At 40.6% G+C, this 19,524-nt stretch overlaps 1 protein-coding gene across 2 annotated transcripts in view; it reads right to left on the bottom strand.

The window, feature by feature from the left end:
* GRB14 (growth factor receptor bound protein 14) overlaps window positions 1–19,524 on the bottom strand; it is a 71,880-nt gene that overhangs the window by 26,405 nt on the left and 25,951 nt on the right. For both annotated transcript variants that reach the window (XM_081314480.1, XM_081314479.1), the window contains one exon: window positions 18,169–18,325. In XM_081314480.1, coding sequence (XP_081170606.1) covers window positions 18,169–18,325 — 157 coding nt within the window. The remainder of the gene's footprint in view (window positions 1–18,168; window positions 18,326–19,524) is intronic.

Genomic DNA, 19,524 nt, shown 5'->3' on the forward strand with positions numbered 1-19,524 from the left:
TTCCAGGTGCTACTGGCAGTAGGGACAAGAAGCATATTTGTAAGATAGTCAAGAATGCCAGCAAGGACTGCGATGTGGATGCCATTGTACATTTTGGCACTAACGATCTGTCTCAAAAGGATGTACTCTGTGTGCAGAATGATTTCCAGAGCTTGGGGCAGGAACTCAGCAGAATAGGCTGTAGGCTCACTTTTTCAGAGGTCTTACCAGTGTATAAGGAGCAAAATGGAAAAGGCCAGCGTATGGCAGAATTTAATATGTGGCTAAAGGAGTGGTGTAAAGGAGAAGGCTTTGGTTATATTAGTCACGATGTCTGTAGCTGGTCCAATGAAAAAATGTACAAAAGAGATGGTTTACATCCATCCAAGAAAGGGACTGAGTTACTTGGAAGTAAATTCACAGATTTTCTGGAGGAATATTTAAACTTAACAACGGGGACAGTGAGTTAATTAATACAGAACATCCCTGTCCCCAGCAATCTAAAAATTATAGGGTTATCAGTGCATGTAACATAGATGTGTGTGTGGACAAGAATATCAACCTTGCTCTCAAGCAAAATCAAGCTTTTAATAGCGAGTGCCACACAAATTGCACTAACCAAACAGGTGGTAAGAAAATAGGGGAACTCAGGCACCACACAGGTTATGTAGAAAGTTAACACAGTGTCAGTCATAAAGGACTCAACTGTCTATACACCAATGCACAGAGTATGAACAGTAAGCAAGGTGAACTAGAAATTCAGGTAACTGAGAGCAGATATGATATTGTTGCCATTACGGAAACATGGTGGGATGAAACCAACACATGGAACACACAGCTAGAGGAATTTAAATTATTTAAAAGAAACAGACTAAGCAAAAGAGGAGGTGGAATTTCTCTGTATATAAAAAATAACTACATCTCTACAGAAATAGAGCACAAGAATGATGAAAACTGTCTTGAATGCATTTGGGGCAATATAAAAGGGGGAAAATGACATTTCCATAGGTGTATACTGTAGGCCGCCCAACCAAACAGAGGAAATAGATAAACTTTTTGCTAGTCAGCTAACTAAGGTATGTAGGAAGCACATCACAATAGTAATGGGGGACCTTAATTACCTTGACATCAACTGGGAGACAAACTCTGCACCAAGTGGAAGATCAAACAGATTCCTGACAAACCTAGCAGACAACTTTGTCTCCCAAAAAGTAGAGAAGGGAACAAGGGGATTAGCCTTATTGGATTTAATCCTTACTAACAGAGATGAAATGATAGAAGGTGTCAAGGCCACAGGAACCTTGGGGGGAAGTGATCATGAAATATTGGAATTCAACATTATGGAAGCACAAGCAATAGAACACAGCCAAACTAGAGTCTTGGACTTTAAAAGAGCTAATTTCAATAACCTTAGAGAGAGCTTGGGAAGGATTCCATGGATGAGAATCCTCAAGGGAAAAACAAGAAGCTTGGGAAATTTTGAAAAATGAAATAATAAAAGCCCAGTCTAGCACAAACCAACAAAGAAGAAAAATAACAGCTCTCAAAAGAAAACAACATGGCTGCATAAAGAACTCTCTGATAAATTGAAAGATAAAAAGGACAAGTATAAAAAGTGGGAAGAGGGTCACATAACTAAGGCAGAATATCAGCAAACATCCCGTGCCTGCAAAGATGAAGTGAGGAAAGCTAAGGCTAAAAATGAACTAAGGCTTGCGACCAAAGTCAAAAATAACAAAAAAAGCTTCTTTCAACATGTAAAAAACAAGAAAAAAGTTAAGGAAATGATTGGTCCATTAGTGGGGAAAAGTGGCAAGAAGGTGACAAGCAACAGGGAGAAAGCAGAACTATTTAACTCGTTTTGGGCATCTGTCTTTTACACAAAGGAAAAAAAACAGTCCAACCTATCAATATCAGTACCATAAAAAACAGATTAGAAACACAAGTTAAGATAAGCAAGAAAATGGTAAGTGAGCACCTGTCCAGCCTAGACTAGTTCAAATCACCAGGACCAGATGGATTACACCCCAAGATTCTCAAGGAACTGGCAGATGTGATCTCAGAACCACTGAACTATATTTTTCAAAGATCCTGGAGCACTGGGGAACTACCAGAGGACTGGAAAAGAGCTGATGTAGTTCCCATCTTCAAAAAAGGGAAAAAATAGATCCAGGAAACTACAGACCTATCAGCCTGACCTCAATACCTAGGAAGAGTCTGGAAAAGATAATCAAACAACAAATCAGCGAACACCTTGATGCAAACAAAGTCATCACTAAAAGCCAACATGGGTTTGTCAAAAACAGATCATGCCAGACAAATCTTATTGCATTCTTTGACCAAGTGACAAAATTAGTGGACTAGAGGAATGCTGTGGATATAATTTACTTGGACTTCAGTAAGGCATTTGATAAAATAGATCACAACCTACTACTTGATAAGATATAAAAATGTGGGTTAGATAGCATCACCACCAGATGGATTCGTAGCTGGCTGACAGGCCGTACTCAGCGTGTGGTCCTCAATGGAACTGCATCTACATGGAAGGAAGTGTGTAGTGGGGTGCCCCAGTGCTCTGTTCTAGGCCCAGTGCTCTTCAACATCTTCATCAATAATTTGGACGAGAGGATAGATGGGGAACTCATCAAATTTGCAGACGACACCAAGCTGGCAGGAATAGCCAACACTCCAGAAGATAGGCTTAATATACAGGACGATCTGGACAGACTTGAACACTGGGCGCTATCTAACAAAATGAAATTCAATGGTGAAAAAGTAAGGTTCTACATTTAGGCAAGAAAAACCAAATGCACAGGTATAGTATAGGTGGAACATTGCTCAATAGTAGCAACTGTGAGAGGGATCTTGGAGTCCTAGTGGACAATCACTTAAATATGAGCCAGCAGTGTGCTGCAGCTGCCAAAAAAGCCAACACAGCGCTAGGCTGCATTAACAGAGGGTAGACTCAGGATCACATGAAGTATTAATACTACTTTACAATGCCTTGGTAAGGCCACACTTGGAATACTGCATCCAGTTTTGGTCAACACAATGTAAAAAGATGTTGAGACTCTAGAAAGTGTACAGAGAAGAGCAACAAAGATGATTAGGGGACTGGAGGCTAAAACATATAAGGAATAGTTGCTGGAATTGGGTATGTCTAGTTTAATGAAGAGAAGGGTGAGGGGTGACATGATAGCAGTGTTCCAATATCTCAGGGGCTGCCACAAAGAAGGAGTCAAGCTATTCTCCAAAGCACCTGAAAGCAGGACAAGAAGCAACGGATGGAAACTAGTCAAGGAGAGAAGCAACCTAGAACTAAGGAGAAACTTCCTGACAGTTAGAACAATTAACCAGTGGAACAACCTGCCTCCAGAAGCTGTGAATGCACCAACACTGGAAGATTTTAAGAAAAGACTGGACAGCCATTTGTCTGTAATGGTATAGGGTTTCCTGCCTGAGCAGGGGGTCCCAAGGTCCCTTCAAACTATTATTATTACTATTACTATTATTATTATTATTATTATTATTATTATTATTATTATTATTATTATTATTATTATTATTATTATTATTATTATTACTCTACTGAAAATTGATCTATCTCAAAATGTGCTTCCTTTGCTAACTGTGAAGGAAGCTTTCAAAACTAGCCTGACATTTAACTGTAGCTACACAGATGTCACTGTGGCATTTATGAAAATGCCATCTTATATAGGAGAGAAAATGTATTTCTTAAAAAAACTGTAACCATCTCCAATAGAATATATTAACACTTTTATCAATTGCACCACTATTATCACTTAGATAAATAACCCACATTTTCCCAAATATTGTTTAGCCATCTTTGTTTTCTAATACACTAAGTTTTCAGACACTCATGCAATCCAGTTTTTCTCTGCTTTCTTTCTTTCTTTGTCCATCCAACTAATGTTTCTAAAATTCTTCTGGCCCTGGGATTTGGTCTGGGGCACAGAATTTAAATGGACTGGATTTATATTTATGTATTCACTTTGTTGTTGTTGTTGTTGTTGTTGTTAGTTGCGAAGTCGTGTCCGACCCATCGCGACCCTATGGACAATGTTCCTCCAGGCCTTCCTGTCCTCTACCATCTTCTGGAGTCCATCTAGGCTCACGCCTACTGCTTCAGTGACTCCATCCAGCCACCTCATTCTCTGTCATCCCCTTCTTCTATTGCCCTCAATCTTTCCCAGCATTAGGCTCTTCTCCAGTGAGTCCTTCCTTCTCATTAGGTGGCCAAAGTATTTGAGTTTTAGCTTCAGGATCTGGCCTTCTAAAGAGCAGTCAGGGTTGATCTCCTCTAGGACTGACCGGTTTGATCGCCTTGCAGTCCAAGGAACTCGCAGGAGTCTTCTCCAGCACCATAGTTCAAAGGCTTCAATTCTTTGGCGCTCAGCCTTTCTTATGGTCCAGCTTTCACTGCCATACATTGCAACTGGGAAGACCATAGCCTTGACTATACGCACTTTTGTTGACAGGGTGATGTCTCTGCTTTTTAGGGTGCTGTCTAGATTTGCCATGGCTTTCCTCCCAAGGAGCAAGCGTCTTTTAATTTCTTGGCTACAGTCCCCATCTGCAGTGATCTTGGAGCCCAGGAAAATAAAATCTGTCACTACCTCCATTTCTTCCCCATCTATTTGCCAGGAATTGAGAGGGCCAGATGCCATGATCTTGGTTTTCTTAATGTTTAGTTTCAACCCAAGTTTTGCACTCTCCTTCTTCACCCGCAACAAGAGGCTCTTTAGTTCTTCTTCACTTTCTGCCATTAGAGTGGTATCATCTGCATATCTTAGGTTGTTGATGTTTCTTCCGGCAATCTTAATTCCAACTTTTGATTCATCTAGCCCTGCCTTTCTCATGATGTGCTCTGCATATAAGTTAAATAGGCAGGGTGACAGTATACAGCCTTGCCGGACTCCTTTTCCAATTTTGAACCAATCAGTGGTTCCGTGTCCAGTTCTCACTGTTGCTTCTTGGCCCGCATATAGATTTCTCAAGAGACAAATAAGATGGTCTGGTATGCCCACCTCTTTAAGGACTTGCCAGAGTTTGTTATGATCCACACAATCAAAGGCTTTAGCATAGTCAATGAAGCAGAAGTAGATGTTTTTCTGGAACTCTCTAGCTTTCTCCATGATCCAGCGTATGTTAGCAATTTGATCTCTAGTTCCTCTGCCTCTTCGAAATCCTGCCTGTACTTCTGGTAGTTCTCGATCCACATACTGCTGGAGTCTAGCTTGTAGAATTTTAAGCATAACTTTACTAGCATGTGAAATGAGTGCAATGGTGCGATAGTTTGAACATTCTTTGGCACTGCCTTTCTTTGGAATTGGAATGTAAACTGATCTTTTCCAATCCTGTGGCCACTGTTGAGTTTTCCAAATTTGCTGGCAAATTGAGTGTAGCACTTTTACTGCATCGTCTTTTAAGATTTTGAATAGCTCAGCTGGAATACTGTCACCTCCACTAGCTTTGTTGTTGCTCAGCTTTTCTAAGGCCCACTTCACTTCACATTCTAGGATGTCTGGCTCGAGGTCAGTGACCACCTCATTGTGATTATCAGGGACGTTAAGCTCATTCTTGTATAGTTCTTCTGTGTAATTTTGCCACCTCTTCTTAATCTGCCTCTGTTAGGTCCCTGCCATTTTGGTCCTTTATCATGCCCATTTTTGCATGAAACGTTCCTTTCATCTCTCCAATTTTCTTGAAAAGATCTCTGGTCCTCCCTATTCTATTGTTTTCTTCTATTTCTTTGCATTGTTCATTTAAGAAGGCATTTTTATCTCTTCTAGCTATTCTTTGGAATTCTGCATTTAATTGGGCATATCTTTCTTTTTCTCCCTTGCCTTTCGCTTCCCTCCTTTCCTCAGCTATTTGCAAAGCTTCCTCAGACAGCCATTTTGCTTTCTTGCATTTCTTTTTCTTTGGGATGGTTTTGGTTGCTACCTGTTGTACAATGTTGCGAACCTCTGTCCATAGTTCTTCAGGCACTCTGTCTATCAGATCTAATTCCTTAAATCTATTTGTCACCTCTACTGTATATTGAACAGGGATATGATTTAATTCATACCTGACTGGCCTAGCGCTTTTCCCTACTTTCTTTAATTTAAGCCTAAACTTTGCAACAAGAAGCTCATGGTCTGAGCCACAGTCAGCTCCTGGTCTTGTTTTTACTGACTGTATAGAGCTTCTCCATCTTTGACTGCAGAGCATATAGTCAATCTGATTTCTGTGTTGACCGTCTGGTGATGTCCATGTGTAAAGCCGTCTCTTGGGTTGTTGGAAAAGAGTGTTTGCTATGACCATCGTATTCTCTTGACAAAATTCTATCAGCCTGTGCCCTGCTTCATTTTGTACTCCAAGGCCAAACTTGCCTGTTATTCCAGTTATCTTTTGGCTTCCTACTTTAGCATTCCAATCCCCCATGATGATAAGGACATCATTTTTGGGTGTTAGTTCTATAAGGTGCTGTAGGGCTTCATAGAACCGGTCAATTTCATCCTCTTCAGCACCGGTGGTTGGGGCATAGACTTGGACTACTGTGATATTGAATGGTTTGCCTTGGATTCGAACTGAGATCATTCTGTCATTTTGAGGATTGTATCCCAGTATTGCTTTTCCTATTTTTTTATTGACTATGAAGGCTACTCCATTTCTTCTGAGGGATTCTTGCCCGCAGTAGTATACCTGATGGTCATCTGAATTAAATTCACCCATTCCTGTCCATTTTAGTTCGCTGATACCTAAGATGTCAATGTTTAGTCTTGTCATCTCTTGTTTGACCACGTCCAGCTTGCCTTGATTCATGGATCTTACATTCCAGGTTCCTATGGAGAAAAAATCTTTACAGCATCGGACTTTCCTTTCACCACCAGACATATCCACAGCTGAGCGTCCTTTCGGCTTTGGCCCAGTCGCTTCATTCTTTCTGGCGCTACTAGTACTAGCCCTCTGCTCTTCCCCAGTAGCATATTGGACGCCTTCCGACCTGAGGGGCTCATCTTCCAGCGTCATATCGTTTTGCCTTTTGGTACTGTCCATAGGGTTTTCATGGCAAAGATACTGGAGTGGTTTGCCATTTCCTTCTCCAGTGGATCACGTTTTGTCAGAACTCTTGGCTATGACCTTTCCGTCTTGGGTGGCCCTGCACGGCATAGCTCATAGCTTCATTGAATTACGCAAGCCCCTTCGCCACGACAAGGCAGTAATCCATGAAGGGTTGTATTCACTTTACGGTTTGTAAATTAACACACTGCTGGATTCCCAGAGTGTTCCCTTAGTATGCATAAACTATTATTTGCCATTTGCTTCCAAACTGCTAGCTAGTCAGTTCTGTTATTAGATGAAGAAGGAATAGTGTACTTTTGTTTGGTCAATCACAGAGAGCCCCCCCCCCCCGCTATATGTGAATTTTGACCTCCCTACTTCACCAGGTAACATAGGTACTGCTGGAATTTTAGGAGTTGAAGTCCACCCAAACATTAGGTACACCAAAGTTTGGAAAGCTGGAATATCTCCACTTTGCCAAAGGCGGGGCTAGAATCTAACTGACATTTAAAACATTTAGAACTCCAAGTGACATTTTCAAACTGAAATTTAATATTCCACGATTACTAAACTGGTTAAGTGCATCCAGCTTTCCCCATTAACTTTGCTTGCCGGAAGCCAGCTGGGAAGGCTGCAAACGGTGATCCATTCATTAATGCCAGTTGCATGTAAACACACAGAGATGCTGCGATGGACTGCAAGGACCAGTCATAAGTCACTTTTTTCACAGCTTTATAACTTCACTAACTGAATGTTCCAAAGTGGAGGATTACCTGTAGTGTGAAGTTCTTTCTACTTGTCAGTGTTGAGGTTACCTAATGAAATATTTTCAAGAAAACAACCAAGCTCAAAGAGTGCCAAGAATTCCACAGTTGAATCCTGAGCTACAAATAGTCTTTTTTGACATTAATGATAAAAGTGCATCTACATCTAAAATATGCAACCAAGGGGGACACTAGAAACTGTCCTACTTTGCAAGGTTGCAGGGGTCTTCTGTCACCTACTACTGTCCCATGATGTTGCTGGAAGTTGAACTCAATTCAAAGGAGATATTACTGTAGGTTAAGAAAAACGAAGGACTCCAATAACGATGGATACTTGGGAAACAATATGGGTCAGAAATGTAAAATTTACACAGGCACAAAATTTAAGAGAGAAATTTTATAAGATGTTTTATAGATGGCATTTAGATCCTAAGAAATTGGCATCTATGTATTCAAATTATCAGCCTAAATGCTGGAGGTGTGGTTGTGATGATGCAACGTATTATCATATATGGTGGACTTATAAAAAAGTAAAAGCTTTTTGGATTAAAATTTGGTCGAATATGCAGAAGATATTTAAGAAAAAGATAAAATTTTCTCCACAATTATTTTTGCTGGGTATTACTATTGACTCTACTGCTATAGAAACTAAATTGATGCTGAATTTAATAACGGCAGCAAGACTTTTGGTAGCGCAATATTGGAAAAAAGAGGATTTGCCTACTATAGAAGAATGGACTTTAAAAGTTTCGAACCTGGCAGAAATGTCAAAAATTTCAGCATATTTGAAAGACCATTCGCAACAAAGATATATTTTGGAATGGAGAAGATGGATTGATTATATCCAGAATAAATATGGGACCAAAAAGTTTCATTTAGCATTTGAATGAGTATTAGATTTAGAAGATTTGTTATTATTTAGTTATTTTTAAGGAGAGTTAAAGTGCGATAGGACTCAAAGTGTTATTATAGTTAGTTTGCATATTATAGTTTAAGATTGTTAGGGTCAATACCCTGTATTTGCTTTGGGAAGTCGGGGGGGGGGGGAGAGGGAGGGGGAACTGGGTGGGGGTGGGGGGGAATGGGTTTTTATGTTTTTTATGTTTAAAATGTATCTGTAAAACTCTTTAATAAAAGAAAAAAGAAAAACGAAGGACTGAAATTCTATGTTGCGTTTTGCTAAAGGTAAATATGTCTTTGAAAGTAAGAAACAACAGTGACACCCAGTGGACATTTCGAAACTAAACACATCTCTGTTTAAAACCTGCCATTATGTGAACAATTATGGTTCGTTCTTTATAAAATACCTTCAGCATTTCCTATAATTACCTTAAGATTTGAAGAATAAATCAGTGATATATCTTACTAAATTCAAAATTCAGCAGCTATTTGTATTCCTATTACTGGAAAAGATTCTATCCAGATAATAAAACCTACCTTATGTCTTGACTTTTTCTGTGTAGCTTACTGAACAGTTAGCTACCACCATTTCTTTTGCATTACCCTTGAATTTGACCCTGAAGGAATAAAGCCTGCTAAATCCTGCCTATTAATTCCATTTCGTAGATTGGATTAGAGTCATGACCAAAACTGTCTTCTGCTAGAGTGGAGTGATTTACTATTAGGCAGCGCTTTTAAACCCCGTGTTCTGGTGGGACAGCAAAAATATTGGCATCAGTGTAGTGCCCCAGATGGTTTTAATATTCCCAGATGTGTCAGAGGATATGATCCCGATCACATACCTCTGCACAGATTAATCAAGTCAAATAGGTAGGGTAAATGTGTCTGACAAAGCAGCATCAGAGTTCATCTTGTTCAGCACTTTTTAAACTGAATTTACATTAATCTTATGGAAGAAAAGAATGATGTAAAGTAAGTTCAGCAAAGTCTGAATGCTTGAAATGTCGGATTATGAACATGCCAATTGAGGGAGGGAGGAAGACTGAAAGTGGCAATTGGAAGCTCACTCAGAAACCAGTTTCTATTTTAGATTCCCATTCTATATTTTGCTTTTAAGAAATCAAATCCACCCACAAACAAGCTAAATGCTGCAGAAAGTTGTAGTGCAGTTCCAAGTTGGTAGAGATGGAAACACATAGTTAGTTGGTCAAACTATGTGGACTTATGACCAGAATTTCAATTGTAAGTTGTGATGGTCATACATCAAGACACTGACACCTCTGGCCGATTTTATGTCTGCTTTTGTGATGGTTATGTGATTCAGTTTTGAATCCATTCTTTCAAATGGGCATATTTTTTTTGCAGAAAACTGGTCAAAAGTGTCACAAATTATGTTCATGCGACTGCGGGATGCTCCAACCAGTTGTAAATGTGAGCCAGTTGTCAAGTGCCCAAAATGCGGTCGTGTGACCGGGGGGGGGGAAGAGTGAAACATTTTACCATGGCCAGAAGTGCTTTACAGGCCATAAATTACCCTTTGTTGAGGTCGTCAGTTCCAAATAGTTGTTGCTTGATTGATTGTAGGTCGAGGACTACCTATATAACCTATCCCTTTTACCATGTGTGGGGATAGAGCTTCCAGGGGCTTCCATGTGGAGTTCATTCCAAGGGGATTTCCCCATATGCTAATGGAGAGGGGCTTCCAACCAGTGGTGGGATTCAGCCGGTTCACACCGGTTCAGCAGAACCGAAACCTAATTTTTTGTTGAGTTCGGCGAACCAGTTATGATAAATCTGTGCAAGCCTCCCCTGCCGCCTCCCTCCGCCAGTCCTGGTATCCCTCTGCCAGCCCACCGTTGCCTCCACCGCACTTTCTTGCCTCCCTGCATTGGCCAACATCTCCCTTCTCCATTTTGAAAATGGCAGCCCCATTTTCTGCTGCTTTCCTCCCAGAACTCCTGGACGTGGCGCAAGCCACGGGAGAGTTGGCGGAGGAGGCAGCTACCACTGGGCAGGTGATCTGCGGGGCGAAGCGGGGGTGGCAGGGGCCAAAGAAAGCCCCTTGCTCCAGCAGCAGACGTGGCTGTTGCGCAGTGGCAGCAGAGCCTTTTGCCGTCACTCTCCCCTGGCTCCGAAACAGTGGAGGGGGACTGGGTAAGGTCCATCCTCCGTAGCATGGCAGTCCGGCTTGGGAGGGGAATGGAAGGGAAGAGGCAGGTGGGCAGCTGGATCTTTGAACTGGGTGGGGGGAGGTCATCGAGCGGGGAGTGGCCTGGGTGTGGGGGCCCTGAAGTAAGCAGGTGTGGGGCGTGTGGGGCAGTTCCCACCCACCACCCACCCTAGCTTGGTTTTTACATGTGCGCCTCTTAAAGGGTTCTGTGATTTCAGAGAGAACAGGTTGTTAAATTATTCGAATCCCACCACTGCTTCCAACCCACCAAACCCCTCCTAAGATACAGGTTCAGATCTGTGCTCTTAGAAAGAAAACAGCTTTTTTGCCCAAAGCATTTGAAAATAAATATAATCAAGTAGAAACATTTTGAAAGACTGATGCTGGTCATATTATAGCTGCACAAATTAAGATTAAAAGCAGCTGGCAGTACATAGCAAAGAGGAGAGAGTGATGTCCTAATAATTAACATGGTGTGCAAACATTTAACGCCCACATTTATTATGAAATCTGACATTATTGTTGCAAATAAAAATCCCAGTTTCAATTTACTTTGATTCACAAGTTTAGACCTCCAAGCCCTGGAGCAGCTGCCGAGCGTTAGTAAAAGAATTTGAAACTCCTATCTTATCATGAATTGTTTATTCTCAAAGTAGAAAAACCAAAGCACATTTTTCACCATGTTCTATTGGGAAGCAACCTGATATATCTGATAAGATTCGCACAACGCCAAAAATGGAGATGAGTCCTTTTGAATCATCCTCTGCCTCGCTCATTGTTCTGGGGTCTTCAAGAGAGATTTCACATGGAACTGTGAAGGAATGTGACACTACTATTATTACTAACATATTATTTTCTCAGTTGTGATAGCAACTGAGAAAATTAGAGGCAAATATATCAAGCATGCTTCTCTACCTGTCAAGGTGACTACTTAGCAGAGCTCAGGATGTGTTATGCATCATGGGTTTGTTGTGCTAAACCCCAGCTGTGAGTTCTTTTCCTGTGTTTAATCTTCTTGTGTGTGTGTGTGTGTGTGTGTGTGTGCACGTGCGTCTCTGCAATACCTTTGACTTTAGTAAATAAAGCACCGGATTCTTTGATGAAAACAGCATTTTCCTTCTCTACGCTACTTACATCCAAAACAGCACAGTATTTGCTTCGCGTAACTTCCTTTTTCCAGAACTTTCCAAATAGGGCAGAATATTTCTTTTGGAAGGAAGAAATGGAAGAGGGGAAGGAGGTCATTTAAGACCATTAACAGAATTAAGAGGACTGTTCCAGGCCTTTGTGGTAGGTGTTTTGAGTTGTGGCAAAGACGGCCCTGTTTGTTTTGGGCTTCTAATCAAACCGTAGCAGGTGTCTTTAACCACTGCTTTATACAAATGCTCAGAACATTCAGTAAGAGTTTTCTCTAGCTTGGTGGTCTCTGCACACTGCAGAACTGAAGATTCCCATGAATTTATTCATTTATTAAATGTGTATGCGGCCTGACTCCCAACAACTCAAGTTTTGAGCCCTAACCTAGATCAGCAATCTCCCAATACTTTGCAAAGGATCAGATTTTTTTTGGGGGGGGGGCTCTTTAAAACCGCTTCTTGGGGAAGGCCCCGTTCTGCTCAAAAACTCCGATTTCCTGCAAATCTAAGTTCCCAAGAGAAAAGGTCTTTTGGTGATACAAACAAAAAATTTCTTCCAGTGTGTATGGGTTGCATTCCAATGGAAATCAGCCGCCCAAACATCATCAGTGCGAATCCTGACTCTTGGGGAAAGAATGATGGGATCACTGACCCATCCAAACAGGAGTTGCATCTCTATCACAGAAGCCAATTCAGAAAGTTTAAAAGCCTTAAGAAAGAAAAGAAGATCAATTTGGTATAAAAGGCATGGATTGAGGAAATCTGCTGTTGCACTACTGGAACACAATAAAGATAAGTTTTTTATCATACATTCCAGCTACAGCTCTCATAGGTTTACTGGGTTGTTGTTGTTGTTGTTCTTCTTCTTCTTCTTCTTCTTCTTCTTCTTCTTCTTCTTCTTCTTCTTCTTCTTCTTCTTCTTCTTCTTCTTCTTCTTCTTCTTCTTCTTCTTCTTCTTCTTCTTCTTCTTCTTCTTCTTCTTCTTCTTCTTCTTCTTCTTCTTCTTCTTCTTCTTCTTCTTCTTCTTCTTCTTCTTCTTCTTCTCGCTGCCTCTGAGTATTCTTAACTTACTGTATTTGTAATGCCAATGACTGAAGATAATTTAGTACCGACAAGAAGAGAGGATGAACAGAAGCTGTAAAATAATTGTAATTAATATTGATACAAGGGAAAGTGAGGCTCTCAAACTTCACCATCGTGGCTGAAAAGGATCCAGAGAAAGATGTCTTTGTACAAAGAAAGCATTCCCAGACATGATGGGAATTGTAGCAAATGAAGGATTGCAATGGATTGCAAAGAGCTATTTCATGTCACTTTCAGTAACTGCTATTCTCCCTCATTTATTTTAAATTGCTTGTCTTATTGAAAGTTTTTTTTTTTGCAGAGGGTATTGAAAGCATTTGTTTAAAAAAGAAACCCACTGAAATGAATTCCACATTTGGTGCATATTTCACAATTACCACATTAGGTATACACTATTATACTCCCTTAAAGCGATTGCTCTCATAAGCCTAGGCAAACATTACTAATGTAGACCCAGCTTTAAAAGTGTCTCTCTCTCTCTCTCTGTGTCCCAGTTTCCATGATTCTTTTTTTTCAATACCAGTTTCTGGACTATGGCTAAAATGCTGCCCAAAGTGCATTGTTTGATCTAGGCTTTCAGAGGTTCGACAGCTGTAGTTCTGAATTCCTCTATTGTGTTAGCGGACTTTAAATCAAATTGCACTGGGATAATTTATGACCCTGTAAGAGGATGTTGACAGGTCTCTTTCAGTAGAAGAAAATGTAATTTAGAAGACAGCACCTACTGTCCCCACAGAAATATGCAGTAGGATAACACTTCTGTCAACCCAGAACAGTCAACAATGCCCTTGCAGCAATATTTTGACTGGCTATGTTGGGTTGACCCTAAGGTCAAGGTATGTGAAAGTAAATATAAATTATGGAATTATCCTCCCCTTCCCCATTATAAAGACTTTTTTTAAAAAAAAAAACTCTGGAAACTTTGGATGAGTTGTACAGCCCTATCTTAATTGTCTGTTGTGAAAGGCAAAGAACAGGCATGATAAATCAGAAGTCACTGACATGTGCAACAAGTGAAGATAAAGAAAAATACATCTTGCAAGGTCTGAGAACAGGAGAAAGGCAGCAAAAAGAAGCACCGATTGGGATCCTACTGCACTATCGAGACCAGCAAACCTTATCTAAACCAGGCTAGCATTTATTTATTAAATACATTTTGTATGCCAATACAATCAAAAACAAGTCTTTGTGGCTGACGGAGGAAAAAAATGCAATATAAAACGAACTTCATATAAAATTAAAACTGCAACGATGCTACAAGAAGAGAAGGAGAACAAAGGGCCACAAAAAACTCAAATCAAGGGAAAAGGGTCTTTGGAGGAAAGTCTACTAAGAAGAAGCCAGCCTGATCTCCACAAGGAGGCTCTTCAACACTATTGGAAAAGCCATACCTCTGGTCTCAACCCCCCAAATGTTATGAGAGTGGGCAATTGGCGCACTTTCTGCCTTCAAGATCTAATTGGTCAAGGTAAAGTCGGCCGGAGAAAGAGGTCCTGAAGGTATTTGGATGCCAAGCTATGAAGTCATCTATAAGCCAAAACCAGTATCTTAAATTGAACCCCAAATTAATTGGCAACCAATGCAGGGTTCACAAAATCAGCGCTAGGTGTTCTCAGTGTCTGGAATCTGAAAGTCTGTAAGCTCCTGCAGTTTCCAAATATTCTTTAAGGGAAACCCCAAACAGAGAACATTACAGTAGCCTAGGCATCGGGAATAAGAGCATGAATTGCTGCGGTTAAGCCCTCCTGCCCTAAGTGAGGCTTCAATAGTATGTCAGCTGAAGTTGATGCAGCAGAAGCTGTGAGTCCAGCAGTATTCCAAGTGACGAAGCTGTTCTCCAACAGGTAGCACTTGCCTATGAAGGAGTAACTCTGGCAGTAAAAGGGGTCCTTGAGGTATCAACGGCGACAACTGTAGCTTGCTATTGCTCAACTTTAATCCGTTTTCTCCCATCCAGACCCCGGGAAAGGCAATTGACAGAATCTTCCCCCACTCACAGCTTTATATAGAAATTAAGAAGCAGAGACCAACCCTGTAAAACTCACAAGGCAGGAGTGAAAATACTGAAAGATGTCTTCAGCCCCCAAGGCTTGCAGGCAGCCCAAAAGGATCCCAAAACTGGGCCTGAATCCTGACTAAAAAGGGTCCAGATAATCCACTTCCTCTAGGGCCACTTGATAGCAGCCCTCCAATGCAGTAAGGAGGAGAAATAAAGATGCTTGGCTTCCTTTATCACTATTCAGATATAGACTTGAACGTGGGCATGTACCTGTGTTCAGTCAGGTTCACTTCAAGGCTTCCTCTCCCAGGGCTCCAGATATCCTTCCTGGCCAGTTCAGTTATATTACTGCAAAACTCTAGAATTCACATATGCCCTTGCACACCTATCCACATACATTCTATTGGCCACAATACAAATGCAGCCGGCTACAACTGGGACCAAATCTTGATCAACAATAGACCTAATTTCCAGAGAGAAGAACCATAATATAGTTCACATATTGGGATTAAGAACAAACTGTATCTACTGAGAACACAGTTGGGTGAATTGGACCTTATCGGGACCAATAGGGCATTCCGCAGTGCTATGGTTGTTTCCCACAAACCGTTAGGACATTTTAGCAATACAAAACGAGGTAATTTCAGGTAATTTCATTTCAAAGCAAACTTTACATTGGTAAAAGTGCATGCTTCAATCCCTGAAGCTTGGTTTTCTCAACAAATACAGCCTATCAGCTATATTTTGGACTCTATCAGCACCTTTTCTTTCTTTCTTCCTCATGTTCTCCAGAACTTTGTCACTTCCATTACTGGTTCTTCATGAGAACACATTTCTAAATAACTGAATGGATGTCAACAGAACACAATACACATGTGGAAAGATAGTCAGTAAATAAAGTAAATCAATCAATAGGCATCTAAAGATGAGCTTGGAATAGCCTACCAAGTAAACTTAATTCTGTTTTTTTCAGAAATTCAACCTAATTCCCAGGCACATAACTTTGATGAAAGATTTGGAAGCCAAGCGTTGTGGGATTACTTAATTATTCTCCTCCTCGAATTACAGTCTCATTCCAGTTTCCTACCCATAATAAACCTCATCTTTCCTTATCTTGCAAACCAGAAATGGGAAAAGATGGGGCACAGATGCCAACTATGTAGGGCTACTTAATGCAAATAAGCAGGGCCAAAATTATCTAATTTTACCCCGATATTGGAAGGAAGCCATCTTTTGTCTCCACTTTTAAAGCTATATTTAATCAATTTGAAGTTTACAGCAAAGGTTTGTACGTTTCCATCTCATAACAGCAGGAAATATTATTACTCCTTTTCATCAATCAGTCAAAGAATGCTGCAGGTTTCTCACTATTAAATTAACTAATATTTAGAGATAGTAACTTTGAGTAAAAAGGAGGCTTTTTTGCAGTGGCCCCCACCCTTTACAATATCATGCTGCTGGAGGTGAGATCTACCCTCTCTCTCTTGGCCTTCCAAAAGAGCCTCAAAGCCTGACTCTTGTCGATTGGCTTTAGGCCCCGATGGGGTGTTCCATGCTGGAGATGGCTAGTGCACTAAGAAGAGGCCTCCTCCATTCCGTTTGTGTACTGGTTCCGGGTTTTATCCTGTCCCTGTTTATTTTAATGTTTGCAATGTTTTTAATGTTTCTACATTCTCTCTTTTACTCTCTTACAAGCTGCCCAAGGGCACGCGCTAATGAGATGGGCAGCATATGAAGTTAATAAATAAATAAAGGGGTAAAGAGAAAAAGAACAATGCTCTTTCTTAAAGGTGTTTTTAAACAAAAGAACAAGGTTTAAGGAGGAGCTGGATTCAGAAAGCCCTGGTAATATGGAAAACTATTTGCCTTTTGGGGTGGGTGTCCACGCTATAATATGACAACTGATGAAGTCAACTGACATAACTTGATTCCCAGAATTTTTTTCCCCCAAAAAAAATCTAAGCAAAAGACTAAATACATACATGTTGCTTTGACTATTCCTTGCTAGGGCAAACAAGCATCTAAAGGCTGCAGTGAGACTTTTCTCAGCCAGCAACTGGCAATAATTACCAGCAGAAAACAAACCAGCTGTGTGGAAAGACCTTTTGAGCAGGGGGGGAGGGGAATGGGGGCACTAGCAGGCAAGAAACAAGATATGCAGCATCTGAGCATGTGCAGTGATATCACTATGGAAGCCCTGTCCTGCAGTAGCATTGTGATATAGGCCTGTAAAGAAGGGGCTTGTGCAATGACATTACTACAGGCTGGGACTTACCATAACTTGTCCTAATTTGCTATGGATTTGCTGCTGGGGAGGATTTAGTTCATTCTTCTACAACCTGAGCATGTGACAATGTGAATCCTCAGCTACAGCTGAAGTTGAGGAAGTTGGCTTAACTTATTCTATAAGCAATCCAATATTAGCTTTGGACAGGGAGAACAATATTCCTCAATTCTGCTAACCACTGAAAGGTCACTAAAAGTGACATAACATCATGGCATTCAGTTAATAAGTTGTTCTCGTTTCCTAATTTAGTTTTGGCCCGTTATGATCCTGGTTAGGAGCACGGGTGTTTGCAAGTAAATCCTACTACATTCAGTGTATCCCAACTGATACAATTGACACGACGTCTAACATTGTAGATGTCATGGTTCCGATAAATGAGACAATTCAAACAAATTGCAGGCATATTCTTAGTAATGAAACGAAACATCGGCACTCATGGAGAGATGCCAGAATCTGAAATCTCCTCCCCCCAAACCCATCATAACACACACACAATCCCTGCCCTTATCTACATGTCATAAATCACATTATCCAATTAGTTTTACATATGAGGTTTCACTTCCCATTTTGTACACGGGCTTTTGCAATCTTCTCACAACTTCCGGGTGATTCCTCCCTCCCAAACGAAGCAATTAAAGTAACAGGCTGTCTCTTATATTGTCAGTGCAAAAACATGTCAATGTTTGCAGCATTGACAGTAGACTCACTCTCTGCCTCCTCAATTTCCACCCCTTTAGAGCCACCCACAATCACTGCTGCTTTTAAAAGCAAGTAATACTTACCTAGACCTAAATAAGTGAGACGTTCAAAGAGGGTCCAGCTATGATCATCAACGTAATGATTCTTTAGTATTAGCAGCTGGCACAAATCTCGGGCTGTTATATCACTTGGTATTTCAAAAGCTCTGCTGGTTTCATCCTCACTATATACTTTAATCACCTATTAAAAAGGAAAAAGACATTAATGTGGCATTAATATGTAATACTGTTTTGTTACAATTATTATGTTACGGTTTATGCTGATTTGCCACCAAAAGAAAAAACAAGCAAAATAATAGTATTTATTAATTTTACATTCCAATAATCCTTTAGAACAGGGGTGTCAAACTGGCAGGCCGCGGACTGGATGCATCACGCACAGGCCACACCAACTCCGGCTCCACAAAGGCAAAAAACATTGTGATACATCATAATACATCACGTGACGCGATTGTTTGACACCCGTGCTTTAAGAGCTCAAGACAGCCTACATAAGGCTCCCTTTTTCCTTCAAAATAACATCCCTGTATGGCAAGCTGAGCTCACAGTAAGCAACTGGCCCAGTGTTATCCTGGGAGCGATTCAGGTGTACAATCTTTGTTAGATTGAGGATATGGGTTTTGCTGGATGTGCTGAGTGAACACATATAAACACAACAAGAGAAAAATAGTCGTGGATAAAAAAGCCCTCACAATTAAGAAGCATTTATTTCTTGTGGCCTAGCTTTTTATCTATCTATCTATCCATCCGTCTGTCTATCTGATTTTCCCACTTCTGCTTTATCCATGCTTAAAGCTATCAAGCTTAATTTAAATCTAATTAAAATGAATTGTAATTTAATTTTCCCCAAATTAGCAGCAGCTGAGGAGGCTGTGCTCTTTTGCTTAGATGGAGTTTTGTATTTCCTTTTATTACAGTCACAAGGCTAGCACTCTGCGTGTGTGTTCATACCCCCAATTAAAATATTAGTTTCATTAGTAGGTGACAGTTTCAAGCCATATGAAGAAACCATCCACAAGAATTGTGCTGTATGTGATCCTCAATATCATTATTACCATACATCTGATGACTGTTTAGAACCATAGCTCAGTGGCAAAATAGTTGCTTTGTGTGCAAAGGATCCAAGATTCAGCCCTTGGTATCTCAACTTAAAAAATAGTTGCTTTGTATGCAAAGGAGCCAAGATTCAGCCCTTGGTATCTCAACTGGGTAGACTGGAACCATAAAGGGATGTTTTTCACCAGACTAAATGCTATTGAAATCGTAGATAGGGCTAAGATTTCAATGGTCTGATTGAGGATATAGCAGTTTCATATGATCTAACCACAAGAGTTTTAGGAGAAGTGGAAGCTTTGCAGAACTAACCTATCCTATCCCCTC

This window comes from Vipera berus (assembly GCF_964194415.1).
Source record: "Vipera berus genome assembly, chromosome: 1".
In the NCBI taxonomy this organism is placed as follows: domain Eukaryota; kingdom Metazoa; phylum Chordata; class Lepidosauria; order Squamata; family Viperidae; genus Vipera; species Vipera berus.